Raw genomic sequence first — 18,237 nt, 5'->3', positions numbered from 1 at the left:
TCTTCCCTGCCCAACCCTTCCCAGAGCAGACTCTCTGTTTCCATTATAGCCATCACCAAAATCTGTTAGTACTTATGACATTGTAACTTCAGTACTAGACTGGGAGTCATCTGTGGACAGGGACTCTGTCCATCACTGTATCCTAAGTCCATTACCTGAGGGAAGAATCTTTTCTTGTGATGGTTGCTATTATTAGCTGTACACTGCAAAACTAGGATTTTATAAGCCACAAAAATTTATTTTTGTACACTTTTTCTTATTTTAAATAAGTATAGATATTTCATAGATAATTTCTGGGTTTGACTTGAGTCATAAAAAGAAAGATGTATGTATGTATTATCCTAAAACAACATCAATCAAGTCAGTTGTTTTCTTAGTTCCAATTGTTTCTAAAATATGGCCAGTATGACAGTATTGCTGAGAATGGTTATTAAGGAGTGCAATAAATCTCATTTGTATCGTGCTGTCTTGAAATTTTCTTTCCAGTCCAGCTCCCTGGCCCAGCACCTAACATCCGAGCTTATGCAACATCTCCTACTTCCATCACTGTCACATGGGAAACCCCATTGTCTGGCAATGGGGAAATTCAGAATTACAAATTGTACTACATGGAAAAAGGGACTGATAAAGAACAGGTATAAAATGAAGCCATTTTGTAAGCCATTGGTTGGAATAAAGAGTTGGAATACATTTCCCAAACTCAGTAGTTTTTTGGGAAGTCGGGGGTGGGGGAGAAGTTGTGTAGGAAATGGAAAGTTGAAAGTTGACAGGGTCTGTTTCTTTATATCAAGATTTACTCTGGCAGGCTGGGGATATAGCTCAGTTGGTAGAGTGTTTGCCTCGCAAGCACAAGGCCCTGGGTTCAATCCCCAGTACCGCCAAAAAAAAAAAAAAAAAAAATTTACTCTGTAGTTTTTACCAGCAAGGGTCACTACACAGCAGGTAATATCTCTAAGTAAAGTTCAGTATTAATGATTTTAATCTGCTTTAACCATTAAATAGCATTTATAAAAGTGATAAAATGATTGCAAAGAATATAGCATTTTATAGTTAATCCTTACTTTATAGCATTCTTTTGGCTAGAGCTGTGTATATAAACAGTGTTTCATTTTATTCAAGGATGTTGATATTTCAAGTCACTCCTACACCCTTAATGGATTGAAAAAATATACAGAGTATAGTTTCCGAGTGGTGGCCTACAATAAACATGGTCCTGGAGTCTCCACACAGGATGTTGCTGTTCGAACATTTTCGGATGGTGAGTCTTTCTTCTTTTGGAACAAAATACCATGCTTTACTCCTCTAGCAATATTGTAGTAAGATCTTGTAAAAAAGATTCAGCTAAAATCCCATTTCTGTCCCTTACTGGTAATGTGATTTGGTCAAGTTGCTTAATTTTTCTGAGCATGTTCCCACCCACGTAAAATGCTGTGATAACACCAGCTTCATCGGGTTGCTCTAAAGATGCACTAAGAAAGCATAGAATATACAATGTCTGGTACTGAATAGGCTCTTGGTGCTTATATTTTTAGCAAAGGCTTCTGTGTAAGTACTATTGTTTGTTCCACAGACCATTTCAGGGCTGTTGGAAGACTAACCTTATTCAACTTAGCAATCATATTTATTTACTCAGTCTGTCTTTTGTATCCTCAGTATTTTGTTTCATGTCTCACCTGTGACTGAATCCTAACCTAAGTTATATATACATACCTATAATCTAGAGCTGTATTTTTCAAACTGCAGCTTGCCAAAGAGATCAAATAGATGGACCAGCATTTTAAAAAAATATTTTTAGAATAGAACAGAAAATATCAGGGTTCATTGCCTCTAGTAAGAGTGTCTATTGTTGGATGAAACTAAGCTAAATCCAGTTTTATACACACACACACATACACACACTTTAGAACCTATAGTTTGACTCCCTTGAGCAAATGATCTAATTTAACATCCCCAATAAAAGAGCAGACTGACATCTTGTGCCTCTGATGTGATGCATAAAGAAAGACACAGCCTCACTTCTGTTGCATCTCTGCCCAAAATATTTAACTCAGATCTGAACATGATGAAACAGTCAGACATATCCAAATAGAAGGATGTTCTGGAAAAAAAATTATTCTTTCCTTTTGAAAGCTGACCTAAATTCTTAAAATATATTTTCTTAGGAAAGAGAAAACAGGGTGGGGAGTGGAGAATAATTCTAGAACCTATATTAAAGAAAAGTAAAGACACATAAAATAAGTATAATGTTTGGATCTGGAGGTAAAGCAGCAATGCAGAACACAGTTGTCACAATTAATGTTAGATATGCACAGTATTAGGCAGTATTAAATATTAGAAATGTTATTAGCTAATATTTTTGTGTCAAGATTACATTTCCCAAATTTAATCATTGTATTGTAGTTTTATTTGAGCCTCTCTTAATTCTTAAGAGATGCACAGAGATATATTCCGAAGTATTTAGGAGGGACATATCATAGTGACTGCAGCCATCTCTCAGATGATTCAGAAACAATATCTAGATAGATAAATCTGTGTATATATATTTATAGTGAAAAAAATAAAGCAGATGTCACAATATTAATAATTGCTGAAGCTTGGAACAGAATATATAGTGTTCATTGTACTATTCTTAAGAAGCCACTCTTCTGTGGGCTTGACATTGTTTTAGGATACAAAATTGGGGGAAAAGAAATGAACTATAGTTTGGCTAGCCAACTGCATAAGCCAGTTGGTCAAAATTTCTGCAGAAGTTGAGGGGAAAATGCTTATTATAGGCTTTTTAAACTACACATGAACAAAATTTTAACAATGTTAAGTGGGTTGTCATGTCAACCAAGAACCTATAGGAACTGAATGGAACTGAGTGTGTCTTAGCATGGTGATTTAGGCAGCACTTTGGAGTAAGGCAAATCTTGGTTCTTTTTTTTTTTTTTTTTTTTTTTTTTTTTTTTATTTACTTATTTTTTTTACGTTTACATAGGGTAATGATGTTTATTATATTTTTCCCCTCCCCCCCACCCCTCCCACCCCTCCCACCCCTCTTTTCCCTCTACACAGTCCTTCTTTCCTTCATTCTTACTGCTCTCCTTAGCCTAACTCTAAACCTAACCCTAAACCTAATGCTAGCCCCTCCCACCCCCCATTATATGTCCTCATCCGCTTATCAGCGAGATCATTTGTCCTTTAGTTTTTTGAGATTGGCTTATCTCACTTAGCATGATATTCTCCAATTTCGACCATTTGCCTACAAATGCCATAATTTTATCATTCTTCATTGCAGAGTAATATTCCATTGTATAAATATGCCACAGTTTCTTTATCCATTCATCAACTGAAGGGCATCTAGGTTGGTTCCACAATCTGGCTATGGTGAATTGAGCAGCAATGAACATTGATGTGGCTGTATCTCTGTAGTATGCTGATTTTAAGTCCTTTGGGTATAGGCCAAGGAGTGGGATAGCTGGGTCAAATGGTGTTTCCATTCCAAGCTTTCTGAGGAATCTCCACACTGCTTTCCAGAGTGGTTGCACTAATTTGCAACCCCACCAGCAATGTATGAGTGTTCCTTTTTCACCACATCCTCGCCAACACCTATTGTTGCTTGTATTCTTGATAATCGCCATTCTAATTGGGGTGAGATGAAATCTTAGGGTAGTTTTGATTTGCATTTCCCTTATTACTAGGGATGTTGAACATTTTTTCATATATCTGGTGATTACTTGTACATCTTCTTCTGTGAAGTGTCTGTTCATTTCCTTAGCCCATTTGTTGATTGGATTATTTGTATTCTTCGTGTAGAGTTTTTTGAGTTCTTTATAGATTCTGGAAATTAGCGCTCTATCTGAGGTATGGTTGGCAAAGATATTCTCCCACTCTGTAGGCTCTCTCTTCACATTTCTGATAGTTTCCTTTGCTGAGAGAAAGCTTTTTAGTTTGAATCTATCCCAGTTGTTGATTCTTGCTTTTATTTCTTGTGCTATGGGAGTCCTGTTAAGGAAATCTGATCCTGAGCCAACAAGTTGAAGATTTGGACCTACTTTTTCTTCTATAAGATGCAGGGTCTCTGGTCTGATTCCGAGGTCCTTGATCCATTTTGAGTTGAGTTTTGTGTAGGGTGAGAGATAGGGGTTTAGTTTCATTCTATTGCATATAGTTTTCCAGTTTTCCCAGCACCATTTGTTGAAGAGGCTATCTTTTCTCCATTGCATATTGTTGGAACCTTTGTCTAGTATGAGAAAATTGTATTTATTTGGGTTTGTGTCCATGTCCTCTATTCTGTACCATTGATCTACCTGTCTATTTTGGTACCAATACCATGCCGTTTTTGTTACTATTGCTTTGTAGTAGAGTTGAAGATCTGGTATTGCAATACCCCCTGCTTCGCTCTTGCTACTGAGGATTGCTTTAGCTATTCTAGGTTTTTTATTCTTCCAGATGAATTTCATAATTGCTTGCTCTATTTCTGCGAGGTACATCATTGGGATTTTAATTGGAATTGCATTGAATCTGTATAGAACTTTAGGTAGTATAGCCATTTTGACGATATTAATTCTGCCTATCCAGGAACATGGGAGATCTTTCCATCTTCTAAGGTTTTCTTGAATTTCTTTCTTTAGTGTTCTGTAGTTCTCATTGTAGAGGTCTTTCACCTCTTTTGTGAGATTGATTCCCAAGTATTTTATTTTTTTCGATGCTATTGTGAATGGAGTAGTTTTCCTAATTTCTCTTTCTGAAGATTCATCACTTATGTATAAAAATGCATTGGATTTATGAGCATTGATCTTGTAACCTGCTACTTTACTGAATTCACTTATGAGTTCTAAAAGTTTTCTGGTGGAATTTCCAGGTTCCTCTAAATATATAATCATGTCATCAGCGAACAGGGATAGTTTGAGTTCTTCTTTTCCTATTCGTATCCCTTTAATTTCTTTGGTTTGTCTGATTGCTCTGGCTAGAGTCTCAAGGACGATGTTGAATAGAAGCGGTGAAAGAGGGCATCCCTGCCTTGTTCCAGTTTTTAGGGGGAACGCTTTCAGTTTTTCACCATTTAGAATGATATTAGCCATGGGCTTAGCGTAGATGGCCTTTATAATGTTTAGGAATGTTCCCATTACCCCAATTTTTTCTAGTGTTTTGAGCATGAAGGGATGCTGTATTTTATCAAATGCTTTTTCTGCATCTATTGAAATAATCATGTGATTCTTAACTTTAAGTCTGTTGATATGGTGAATGACATTTATTGATTTCCGAATGTTGAACCAACCTTGCATCCCTGGGATAAAACCCACTTGATCGTGGTGCACTATCTTTTTAATATATATTTGTATGCGATTTGCTAAAATTTTGTTGAGAATTTTTGCATCGATGTTCATTAAGGATATTGGTCTGAAATTTTCTTTCCTTGATGTGTCTCTGTCTGGTTTAGGTATCAGGGTGATATTGGCTTCATAGAACGAGTTTGGTAGGGTTCCCTCCTCTTCTATTTCATGGAATAGTTTGAGGAGTATTGGAATGAGCTCTTCTTTAAAGGTTTTATAGAACTCGGCTGAGAACCCATCTGGTCCTGGACTTTTCTTTGTTGGTAGGCTTTTGATGACCTCTTCTATTTCATTGCTTGAAATTGGTTTATTTAAGTTGTGTATGTCCTCCTCGTTCAGTTTAGGTAGTTCATATGTCTCTAGAAATTTGTTGATGTCTTCAAGGTTTTCTGTTTTGTTGGAGTATAGATTTTCGAAATAGCTTCTAATTATGTTTTGTATTTCACTCGTGTCTGTTGTGATGTTTCCTTGTTCATTCCGAATTTTAGTAATTTGAGTTTTCTCCCTCTTTCTCTTTGTTAGTGTGGCTAAGGGTTTATCAATTTTATTTATTTTTTCAAAGAACCAACTATTTATTTTATTAATTTTTCCGATTGTTTCTTTTGTTTCGATTTCGTTGATTTCGGCTCTGATTTTAACTATTTCCTGTCTTCTACTACTTTTGGTATTGGTCTGCTCTTCTTTTTCTAGTGCTTTGAGCTGTAGTGTTAACTCGTTTATTTGTTGATTTCTACTTCTTTTTTTGAATGCACCCCATGAAATAAATCTTCCTCTAAGTACTGCTTTCATAGTGTCCCAGAGATTTTGATATGATGTGTCTTTGTTCTCGTTTACTTCTAAGAATTTTTTATTTCCCTCCTGATGTCTTCTGTTATCCATTCATCATATAATAGTGTATTATTTAGTCTCCAGGTATTGGAGAAGTTTCTGTTTTTTATTCTGTCATTTATTTCTAATTTCAATCCATTATGATCTGATAGAGTACAAGGTAGTATCTCTATCTTCTTGTATTTACTAACAGTAGCTTTGTGGCATAAAATATGGTCTATTTTAGAGAAGGATCCATGTGCTGCTGAGAAGAAAGTGTATTCATTCTTTGTTGGATGGTATATTCTATATATGTCCGTTAAGTCTAAATTGCTGATTGTGTTGTTGAGATCTATAGTTTCTTTATTCAATTTTTGTTTGGACGATCTATCCAGTGGTGAGAGAGGTGTGTTAAAATCGCCTAGTATTATTGTGTTGTGGTCTATTTGATTTCTGGAATTGAGAAGGATTTGTTTGACGTACGTGGATGAGCCAATGTTCGGGGCATAGATATTTATGATTGTTATGTCTTGCTGATTTATGCTTCCCTTAAGCAGCATGTAATGTCCTTCTTTATCCCTTCTGACTAGTTTTGGTTTGAAGTCATTATCTGAGATGAGGATGGATACTCCAGCTTTTTTGCTGTGTCCGTGTGCATGGTATGTTTTTCCCCATCCTTTCACCTTTAGTCTATGGGTGTCTCTTTCTATGAGATGTGTCTCTTGCAGGCAGCATATTGTTGGATTTTTCTTTTTAATCCAATCTGCCAGTCTGTGTCTTTTGATTGATGAATTCAGGCCATTAACATTCAGGGTTATTATTGTGATATGATTTGTATTCCCAGTCAATTGACTCATATTTGTTTTTGACATGATTTGGTTGCTCCTTTATTTGGCTATTCCTTTAGGCTAGCGCCTCCTGTTGCTGATTTGCATCGTTGTTTTTCATCTCTTCCTCATGGAATATTTTGCTGAGAATGTTCTGTAATGCTGGCTTTCTTTTTGTAAATTCCTTTAGCTTTTGTTTATCATGGAAGGATCTTATTTCATCGTCAAATTTGAAGGTAAGTTTTGCTGGGTATAAGATTCTTGGTTGGCATCCATTTTCTTTCAGGGCTTGGTATATGTTGTTCCAGGCCCTTCTAGCTTTTAGGGTCTGGATTGAAAAATCTGCTGATATTCTTATTGGTTTCCCTCTGAATGTAATTTGATTCTTTTCTCTCGCGGCCTTTAAAATTCTGTCTTTATTTTGTATGTTAGGTATTTTCATAATAATGTGCCTTGGTGTGGGTCTGTTGTAATTTTGTATGTTTGGAGTTCTATAAGCCTCTTGTACTTGGTTTTCCATTTCGTTCTTCAGATTTGGGAAATTTTCTGTTATTATTTCATTGAATAGATTGTTCATTCCTTTGGTTTGTTTCTCTAAGCCTTCCTCAATCCCAATAATTCTCAAATTTGGCCTTTTCATGATATCCCATAGTTCTTGGAGATTCTGTTCATGATTTCTTACCATCTTCTCTGTTTGTTCCACTTTGTTTTCAAGGTTAAATATTTTGTCTTCAATGTCTGAGGTTCTGTCTTCCAGGTGTTCTATCCTATTGGTTATGCTTTCTATGGAGTTTTTAACTTGGTTTATTGTTTCCTTCATTTCAAGGATTTCAGTTTGGTTTTTTTTTCAGTATCTCTAACTCTTTATTGAAATGATCTCTTGCTTCCCGTATTTGGTCTTTTAACCGTGGCTCCACTTCAGTCCGAGTCTCTCAATGCCTCCCCTTCTTGACTCCTGGGTTCTGGAGCGACCGGGGGTGCAGTCTCCCTCTAGGCCGCCATCTTGGATCGCCCCGTGAAGAGAGCCCGCAGCCGGAGTGGGCAGAGCCGCCTGAAGAGGTCTCCGGCTGCCCTGTCCTTATCCCTGAGGCTGATTGCAGATCGAGGCTCTCCGCTGGTTCTTTGCAGGAGTACACTGCACTGCAGCAGCTCCGGGACTCGGAGCGTGCTCTGTTCAGACAGGCTCTCACTAGCGGGCCAGTTCCGTTCCGAGAACCTGGAGAAGCTGGCTGTGTGTGGGCGGGGCCCACCGCCGGAGTGCGCAGGACTGCCTGTGGATGACTCTAGCTGCCCTGCCCGGCTCCGATAAGCCACCTCTATCTGGGCCTGCCACCCGGGCCGAGCTTTACCTAGTGGGCAGACTCACCTGTGGCTCCACTTCAGTCCGAGTCTCTCAATGCCTCCCCTTCTTAACTCCTGGGTTCTGGAGCGACCGGGGGTGCAGTCTCCCTCTAGGCCGCCATCTTGGATCGCCCAAATCTTGGTTCTTATGCCAGCTGAAACTAATGCCTTGGGCAGGTTCACTTATCTGAACCTCATCTATAGTTTCTTTAATCTATAAAATGGAAATAGTAATAGTAAACCCTTTGTGATACTGTTGTTAAGTGCCTGCACTATAGTGAGTATGCAGCAAATCTTAGCTCTGAGGATGCTGACAGTCACAAACAACTCTGTTGGGTGCCTCTGCAGCTGAGTCAGTTCTTAAAATGGAGATGAATGGATCATGTATGTATGTACTGTTTTTAAAACACAGGTGCCTGCCTTCTACTCCAGACCCTCTACATGTCAGTCAGTGGGTTGAGGCCTGACGTAATTTGCACAAGTGGTTGAGACCTAAAGCACAAACTATAATAATATTGCAAGCTCATTCTCTGCCTTCCAGAAGCTTTAGCACAGTGGGCAAATAGATACCTAATGTTAGAGAAAGGAAGAGAGAAGTTCACTTGGATAGATCAGAAAAGAAATGTGACTGGAGGAAAAAGTCTACTTAAACTGTTTATTGTTGTTTTGCTTACTGTCATCACTGCAAAGAAAGATACTGGAGGGTGTATGGACTATAAACTTTTGAGATACCTCCATGTTATGTTTTAATATGTAAGGGACTTAAGTTATACAGCTGTTTAATGAATAGTCCCAAACTTCTCACATCTAAATGTATGCTTCCATAGTTGCCTTAGGAAGCCAGATGGCTCACATTACTAAAGCTGTCATTGCTTAAATGTCTTCCTTTTCTTGGGAATTGCCTTCAAAACCAGTTTAGGAATACCACAAGAAAGCCAGGCTTACTGATTTATGTACATCTCATTTTGATCCATATTGTCATTACCTAATTCAGTCACTTGCTACATTCATTAGACTTTGTTCCAGAAAATGTGTGACTCTTTCCCAAGACAAATATTCAGAATACATCTGGAGTCTAGAAAAGTTTAGGGTCCAGAAGAACTCAGAGCCGCTGTACATTCTGCAGTGCACAGTGCATGCTCATATGAAAGTGTCTTATTTTTTAAAATGAACCAGACATGGCCACACCTCATCCCCCTGGTTTTGTCAACATGAGGGCATCACTGGCAACTAGGTTGAGACCTTCTGGTCACATAGTCAGTGTTTGAGATATATGGTTGTGTGAAGTCTAGCCAAGAACAATCACATGATGGGTAATGTGTATGTAATTAACATTTTCTTTCTTTCTTTTTTTTCCTTGTCTAGTTCCCAGTGCTGCTCCTCAGAATCTGTCCTTAGAAGTGAGAAATTCAAAGGTAAAACTTTGTACTTTACTGGTATACTACTGAGCCTCAGAGGTACTTAGAAAGGGGGAGGTTACATGGGAAATCATCAAAACAGTGAATACTAATGCCATGATAATCATTTTGCTTTTAAAAAAAATACTAACCAATTAAATTAGAACGTAATTGAAAGTACTCATAACCAAGCAAAGAAACTAAGCAACATAAATACTGCATTTGCCAGTCAAGCTGGTCTTAGAACCCAACTCATTTACTCCATTTAACTTTATTTCTTTCTCTGATACCAAAACATTTTTAGCCTTCCTGCAAATAAATTGCTATTTTTATATAAGCTTGACATTTCTGATATTAACCATCCAAAACCTTAGTAATGTGGCAGAAGAAAATAAGTTGTTTATAATGACATGGTTCTCTAATACTGTGAGATGAACTCAGTGTGAACCTCAGGCTGACACAAGTTTTGGTTGTGTCTGCCCACACTGTCCCTGGTCAGTTTACTATATATAAGACCATGTATGCCTCTCAGAGGTCCACAGCCCCTTCTGGGATACATAGACAAGTGAAATAGTCCTTTCATAAAGTACTATAGAACTCTTTCCTTCTTGAAGAAACAATCAGCTATTAATTACTGAGCCTCTTTTTGAAAAGTTTTAGATAGAAATTGTTCAACTTCAGCAATTTTGCAATGGAGATGGAAAAATAAAATCTTATACAGCCAGGGGTGGTGGTGCATGCCTATAATCCCAGCAGCTTGGGAGACTGACACAGGAGGATTCCAAGTACAAAGCCAACCTCAGCAACTTAGGGAGGGCCTAAGCAACTTAGTGAAACTTGTCTCAGAGGTTAAGTGCCTCTGGGTTCAATTTCTAGTACAAAAGAAAAAAAGAAAAATTTTATATCTAACAACAGTTTACTTCCTAATCAAATGTGTTTCTGACCTCTTATACTTTCCCTCTGAAATTTTTTCTGGGATTTCTGACCAGCGTCTTCATTCTGACAAAATGCCCAGTAGATCACTGTTTCAGAGTGTACCACTTGAAATTATATTCTCCCCGTTTTGCCACTGAGATTTTAAAATAAAAAGTATTTTTGAGTGACTAATAATAGAACAATTAGGACCAACCTCTCAATATGTTCAGTCTTTTCCCTATATTATCTTGTCTTTCCCAGAGTATTATGATTCACTGGCAGCCACCTTCTCCAGCCACACAGAATGGGCAGATCTCTGGCTACAAGATTCGATACCGAAAGGCCTCCCGTAAGAGTGATGTCACTGAGACCTTGGTAACTGGGACACAACTGTCTCAGTTGATCGAAGGTAAGCTGCTTTGCATATAGGCAGAAGCTCAGAAGTAATATCACTGTCAGACACTGAATTATATTAGTCTAAGAACTGCTCTGAGCTACTGGTTTACATAAACAAAAAATGGTTTCCCCAAAATTTTAATAGTCACTTGATTTTATTTAATGGAAAATAGACTTGATATAATTTAATGGAAAACACTCTTAGAGATTCTACCATCTCTTAGTGGTGAGATGGTATTTGATTTTTATTTCTTTCCTTGCATTTTCCACATTTCTTTTGTGAGTGTGTATGTTGCTATTTTGTGATCTGAAAAGGTAAAACAGCAGTATATAAGTATAGAAATTATTCTACTTAATCTAGTTGTAACAAATCAACAGAATAATTTTTATAATACCACTGACATCACTTGAGTTTTTGTGGTCTGTAAGAATATATATGAGTAACTGCAGCAATGCAATAATCATATTTGCTGCTATAGAAATTTTAGAAAATTCTGTCAGGTGTAGTTCCTTTTGTATAGTTTGCCTTTTATGTGCAGCAGAACAAGTTACATATCTGGTAAAAAGTGGCCCCAACTATGTATTCATTCTATAGACCACAGAAAATTCTTCTCTTTCTTCCCCAAATAGGGGAAATAGAGTTAACTTTAAAAAAAAAAAAAAAAAAAAAAAAAAAAAAAAAAGGCAAGTTTCCTTTGCAGGGGAATCGTGGAAAAAAAGAAGATGACTCTGTCTGAGCCACATGTAGCTGAGGACAGAGTCTAGGTATTACTAAACTAATGAAGGAGAGGATAGGGTGAGATCTACTCAGACCACACTGAAGTCTGCAGCCACATTAATCATCTGTAAAAATCCCTATGGAATAGAAACAGCTCTTCTTTTTAAGCATAGTCCAAACATTCACAGGATGAAAAGCATTTAATCTGCATGTTCTGGCACTGGATACATAATGGTGAACAAAAAATAGGGATCTTGAAACATTAACTTAAAGCTTGAAGTACTAAGGAACAAAATGTTTTACCAAGATCCTATACTAAAAAAATAAGTTTTAGGATTAAGTTTTAGCCAGAAGTAATTGTTGTGATAGCACTTAACACGTTTTGTCATATCTTTAAACATGTATTAAATACTTTAGTTCTATCCACTGTCAGTTACTTAGGAGAGAGGAACTCTTGGCCTTTTTTTTTTTTTTTTAACCTTTATTTTATTTATTTATTTTTATGTGGTATTGAGGATCAAACCCAGTGCCTCATACATGCTAGGCAAGGGCTCTACCACTGAGCCACGGTCCTAGCCCATCCTGGCTTCTTTATACATACCTCCCTCTCTTTCTCTCTTATACTGTCTCTCATATATTCTAACTCTCAAAAGAGCAGGGAATAATAATATGACTACTTGAATTCTTTCAGGATCTTAATTGGGCCATGTTTACTAGTAATCCCGGCCATTGTCTCTTAACAGAAAGAAACTCGTGCAACCAGCTCTAGCACTTTCTAGTGCAATGTGTGCAGAGATAAGACAGGGAAGAAAATTGATTTGGACCTAGCCATTTTATTCCTCTTTCTGTCTCTACTCTCTTTGGAAAAATAGATTCAAGATGGGCAAAAACCTGTCTCTCTTCCCATACCATGTGCCAAGATTGGTTAACTGAGCCAGGGCATATCTTGCATCCTGGCCAAGTTACATTTTCAATGTATCTGTCTTTGATTGAAATTTCTGTACTATGCTATTCTCCAAAGATTCCAATATTTGTGGAGAAGTACAATAATTTTTATATCTTTATAAAGCTTATCATAATACCAAATTTAAGCCCTCTAAAAATATGTGCATAAATGTATGAAAAACTGTATTATTAACTATTGTCCTATTTTATAGGATCGACTTTTATATGTGGATCTTCATTGCACTTAGTACATCAGTAAATCTTGTACTTCATTAACTGGTAGTAAATTAAAAGTTGCATAATAGAAAAGTTTTTTTTTCATATTTTTGCCTACTAAAAATACATATGGGCAATTATTTGTTGAGAAATTATTTGTATTTGGTGTTTAAAATTTTTCTGCTATGGTTTTGGGAGTGCTCCAAGAAGAGAGGTAACATAATAGGAGTTACATCTTAACATTCTTTTCTGGGTTTTGGTATCTTCTGAAACCAACTGACTTTGTTTCTTTGTAATAACTGTCTTTGACCTTAGTTTTCTTCCTTACTAAGGGATTCCATTTAATGATCTCTGAGGTGACTTCAAGCTCCTAAGCAAAAATCTCTAATCTCCTGGAAGCTTTAGTTATTTCTGTTTTTTTCTCGTGGGTGTGTGGGCTTCATTCAGCCTTTACTATAAAAATGTGCATTACTCTGTTCTGTATTCATTTTGCTTGTTCTGTATTAAACTTTATCAAGCTATGAACTGAGTTGATGGGTGAGATATTTGCTTTACTGAAAGATTATTGATCTTTTGTTTTCCAAGGCTCTTAACTTCAACCTGGTTTGCTGTTTGTTTTTTGTCATTTGGGTCTCAGGTCTTGATCGGGGTACTGAGTATAATTTCCGAGTGGCTGCCTTAACAGTCAATGGTACGGGCCCGGCAACTGACTGGCTGTCTACTGAAACTTTTGAGAGTGACTTAGATGGTAAGAACAAATAATTGTCAGTACCAATATATGCTAGGTATTAACTGTAGTCAGTGAGTCAGACTGGAAAGCCACTTTGACTGTAATCTCTGAACTTTAGTGTATTATACTATTGTCATTCCTATAAAGCAGCAAGACTCCCAGAATTGATTTTTTTTTTTCTTTTTTGCAGTAGCTTTTAGAGAACCATCACTCTAAGCAGAAGAAAGCAAATGAAACTATACAGGTGCTTTAGCTGTTTTTTGTTTTTCTGTTTTCTGTTTTTTGTTTTTTGTTTTTTTACCACTGCCATTAAGTAGTAGATGGTTAATCTAAAATTTAAGGCTGAGCCACATCAGTGCACCTTTATTTGAATTACAGTTTCCCTTTTTCCTTAATCCTGGACAACTTCTCCTTTTCTCACTTGTCTCTTCAATGACCAACTCCATGTGACTGTGTATAGTTATGACAGGTATCAAACAAAAGACCTGCACTTTCTTTCCAAGTCTCAGTTTACTAATTTTAAGTTAAGGTAGTAATTTATGCCTTGAAGGTAATACATATGAAAGATATTATAAATTGCTACCTTTTAAAAGCCTGTTGGTCTCCTAGCAACTGAGTCCATTTTAACTCTCAAATTTTATTTTTCCTGACCTATAGAATTTTCTTTTTTTTTTTTTTTTTATATTTTTTTTGGTACTGAGAATTGAACTCAGGAGCACTCAAACACTGAGCCACATCCCCAGCCCTACTTTGTATTTTATTTAGAGACAGGGTCTCTCTGAGTTGCTTAGCACCTTACTTTTGGTGAGGCTGACTTTGAACTCATGATCCTCCTGAACCACTGGGATTACAGTCGTGTGCACCTGGCTCAGCTGATCTATAGATTATTTAGGGAAGTAAATAATCGATACCAGGGTCATTATGTGCTGATTGATCACCTAATGACAGCAGGCTTTTAATTATTTGATGTTTTCTTTCTCTTTATACCTGGTAGAGTTTGGCAGTGGGATGTGGAACAAGGAATGAGCAAATGTTGAAAGGCAACTTATTTTTCTCTGTCAGGTAGAGGTTCTGAATTTTTGTCTTCCTTCCATAATAATATTCCAGTATCTTATATTTAGGGCTGTTGAAATTTTGTTTTGGATGCATTAAAACCATAGACCGTATTTCATTATACTTGCAGGTTCTCTTTGAACTCTTTGCCCCAAATAGGAGAACACTTATTCCCAAATAGTTTGGCAGAAGGCTGAACACCATTCCCCAAAGATGGTGAAATATTCTAAAGCAAAGTGGATCTCATCTTGTTTTTCTACTTTCTTTCCCAGAAACTCGTGTTCCTGAAGTGCCTAGCTCTCTTCATGTCCGCCCACTTGTCACGAGCATTGTAGTAAGCTGGACTCCTCCAGAGAATCAGAACATTGTAGTCAGAGGTTATGCCATTGGTTATGGCATTGGTAGCCCTCACGCCCAGACCATCAAAGTGGACTATAAACAGCGCTATTACACCATTGAAAATCTGGGTATGTTTGCTGAAGTAAAGGACATAATTGTGCACATTACATCTTTCTATTTAAGTTTTTATTGCATGATAATTTTAATTTTATAGAAAAATTACAAAAATAGTACAAAGAATTCCTATATATTCTTCACACAGTTTCTCCAATGATTAACATTTAGCCATCTTTACTTTATCCTTCTGTCCTCCTGTGTGTACATATTTTCCCTTGAACCATTTGAAAGTAAGTTGAAAACCCAAAAACTCTTGTGGTAAATTTTAACATGTAGCTCCTAAAAATGACATTATTCTAACATAACCACAGTTACCAAAATCAGAAAATTAACATTGAGACAATGTCTGGAGACTTGATTCATATTTGGAACTTTCCTCACTGTCCCTTACAACAAAAGAAAAATATTGTTTTCTGGTTCATGATCACGTGTTGAATCTGTAGTTTCAATTATTACTCTGGTGTTTCCCCAGTGGTGATTTTCTGATTCCTTATTTCTGCCATGTTTGTTCCTTGTTTTATAACAAGGAAAATCTTTCTTTTGTCCCCATGGAGAATGAAGAGCCAGTGGTTCACATGTCTATTTGATACCTCCTTTCTTTAAGCACTTTCTTTTTGACACAGAAAGATGCTCCAGACTTACCTGATATTTTTCCCAGCTTCAGCACCAGAATCAGCCATTTCTCCAAGGAACACTTTTTTCTTTTATGGAAAAATAATATTTAGAAACAAATATTTTATCATTCTACATACTCATTATGACTAAAGTAGAAAATCCTGAGGAATATACAAAAGGTACTAAAACTGTAAGAGAACTAAGTAGGGTCACAAGATATAAAGTCAGTATATAAATACAGTTGTATTTCCATATACTACCAATAAACAATTAGAAATTGGAATTAAAATAATCATACCTTTACTTGCATAAAAATATGAAACAGGAGTAAACTTACAAAATATGTGAATGATCTCTATATTGAAAACTAAAAAGGTATTGCTGGGAGAAACTAAAACACCAATGGAGATAATATGTTCATTGATGAGAAGATATTACTAAGGTGGCATTTCTTTCCAGTGCAATCCCAAGGAAACTTCCAGTAGGCTTTCTTATAAAAATTGATAAGTTGATTCAGAAACTTACATGACAAAGCAAAGAAACAAGAATAGCCAAAATTTTTGGAAAAAGAACAAAAAGAGGAATCATACTACTTGATTTCAGGATGACTTTTTGAGTTACAGTAATGGGAACAGTGTGATATTAGTGTAAAGACAGATATTATAGATCAATGGAACAGATAGAGTCCAGAAGTAGATCCAAATATACGTGGTCAGTTGATTTTCTGACAAAGATACTGAGATCATTTAGTGAAAAAAGGTTGGTGTTTTTAACAAAAGTTATGGAATAATTGAATATCTATATGAGAAGGAAAGGGAACTTTGACCCTTATCTTATATACCAATCTCAAAAACAGACCTAAATGTAACTGCTAAAACTATAAACCTTCTAGAAGAAAACATAGGAAAAAATTTTCATGATCTTGGAGTGGACAAGGACCTCTTAGGCAAAAAAGTAAATATAATTTTTAAAAATGTAATTTAATAAAAGTAAAAAATAAAAGGAAATTTTTTAAAAGTAAATAAAATTCAAAAATTAGTAAAATGGACTTCATCAAAATTTTAAACTTCTACTTTTGGAAAGATACCCATAAAATAAAAAGATGAGCCACAGACTTGGAGAAAATACCTGCTATTCAAATATCTGACAAAGAATTTTAGTCTAGAATATATAAAAATTCTTAGAACCCAATAAGAAAACCCAATAAAAAAGTGGACAGAAGATCTGGGCTGACACTATGCCAGTGGACAATAAGTACATGAAAAGACACTCAGTATTATTGATCATCAGAGAAATACACCATGATGCAGTACCACTACACTTGCAGTAGAATTGGTGAAATTTAATTGATCAACAATACCAAATAACAGCAAGGATGCAGAACTGCTTCCATGCTTGCTCTTAGGAATGTCTAATGGTATAAGCACTTCATAAAATAGCTGAAAGTCTCTTATAAATTTAATTTTATAATCCACCAATCTTAGTAATAGATATTTAATTTAAGAGAAATAAAAACACCTGTCTATATAAAGGCAAACAAGACTGTTTATGGTAGCTTTACTTATAATATCTCAAAGGGGGAAATGGTACAAATTTCCATCAATTAGTAAATTGTACTACATCCATGTAATGGAATACTACTCAGTAATTAAAAGGAATTGACTATCAATACACACAACAATAGAATTGAGTCTCTTAACTCTAATACACCAGTGAAAAATGTGGGGAAAAAAAAAGAAATGAGTCTTACAAAGATTATGCTGAGCAAAAGGTCAAACATAAGACAGTACATCGAGTGTTATTACATTTTATGAAATTATAAAATAAGCAAAACTTATCAGTAGTTACAAAGCAAGATAAGTTTTTTTGTGAAACTGGGAGTGATAGGAGTCAACTACAAGGACACAACTACTGGGAGTGGTGATTTCACAGGTATGTAAATTTATCAAAACTTAAGGTACACTGAAATTGGTGTATATTTTATTGTTTGTTACTCATACCTTACAGTTAACTTAAAAAGCAAGAGAATTTTAAGAATATTAATATTTCATAATAAAAATTAATTGATTTGGCTAAGTATAATTTTCCAAATTGGATTATCATTATCTTATTATGAAAGACTTGTCTTTTAACTCAGAATCTGCCCTGATAAAATTTTTATTCAAATCATTGCTTTGTAAACATGTTTCCTAAGAACAAATGCATGATACCACTTACCTTCATCTTTTTGTTAGAAAATAAGCAGTAACTTAAACCTACTCAAAAAGAAAAAAATAGACTTTCTCTCTTTTTTTTTTTTTTTTCCCCAAAAAGTATCAGCATAACTAACCTCGGAAGTGCTTCCTCACATGAGCAGTCTTAGAAGGCAATTATTGTTGGAGAGCAAAAGGAAAGCTTTGCTGTGCAACAAAAAATGTCTCTGTGATGACCAGCCTCCTACTGTTTCCTTTATGAAACTACTGAAATGAAATCCTTTGCAATGCGCTTGCAGGACATGGTCCTT

At 36.0% G+C, this 18,237-nt stretch overlaps 1 protein-coding gene and 1 non-coding gene across 9 annotated transcripts in view; both read left to right on the top strand.

The window, feature by feature from the left end:
- Positions 1-18,237, top strand: part of Neo1 (neogenin 1) — a 233,012-nt gene that overhangs the window by 172,345 nt on the left and 42,430 nt on the right. For all 8 annotated transcript variants that reach the window (XM_047538938.1, XM_047538940.1, XM_047538935.1 and 5 more), the window contains exons 10-15: positions 487-635; positions 1,120-1,258; positions 9,659-9,708; positions 10,867-11,014; positions 13,518-13,628; positions 14,936-15,130. In XM_047538938.1, coding sequence (XP_047394894.1) covers positions 487-635; positions 1,120-1,258; positions 9,659-9,708; positions 10,867-11,014; positions 13,518-13,628; positions 14,936-15,130 — 792 coding nt within the window. The remainder of the gene's footprint in view (positions 1-486; positions 636-1,119; positions 1,259-9,658; positions 9,709-10,866; positions 11,015-13,517; positions 13,629-14,935; positions 15,131-18,237) is intronic.
- On the top strand, positions 809-881 carry Trnaa-cgc (transfer RNA alanine (anticodon CGC)). The gene has a single exon. It is a non-coding gene; the product is annotated as a tRNA-Ala (tRNA).

Source organism: Sciurus carolinensis, chromosome 2 (assembly GCF_902686445.1).
Source record: "Sciurus carolinensis chromosome 2, mSciCar1.2, whole genome shotgun sequence".
NCBI classification, from domain to species: Eukaryota; Metazoa; Chordata; class Mammalia; order Rodentia; family Sciuridae; genus Sciurus; species Sciurus carolinensis.
Note: the sequence above shows the minus strand (reverse complement) of the source record. Positions and strands in the feature narration are given on the sequence as shown.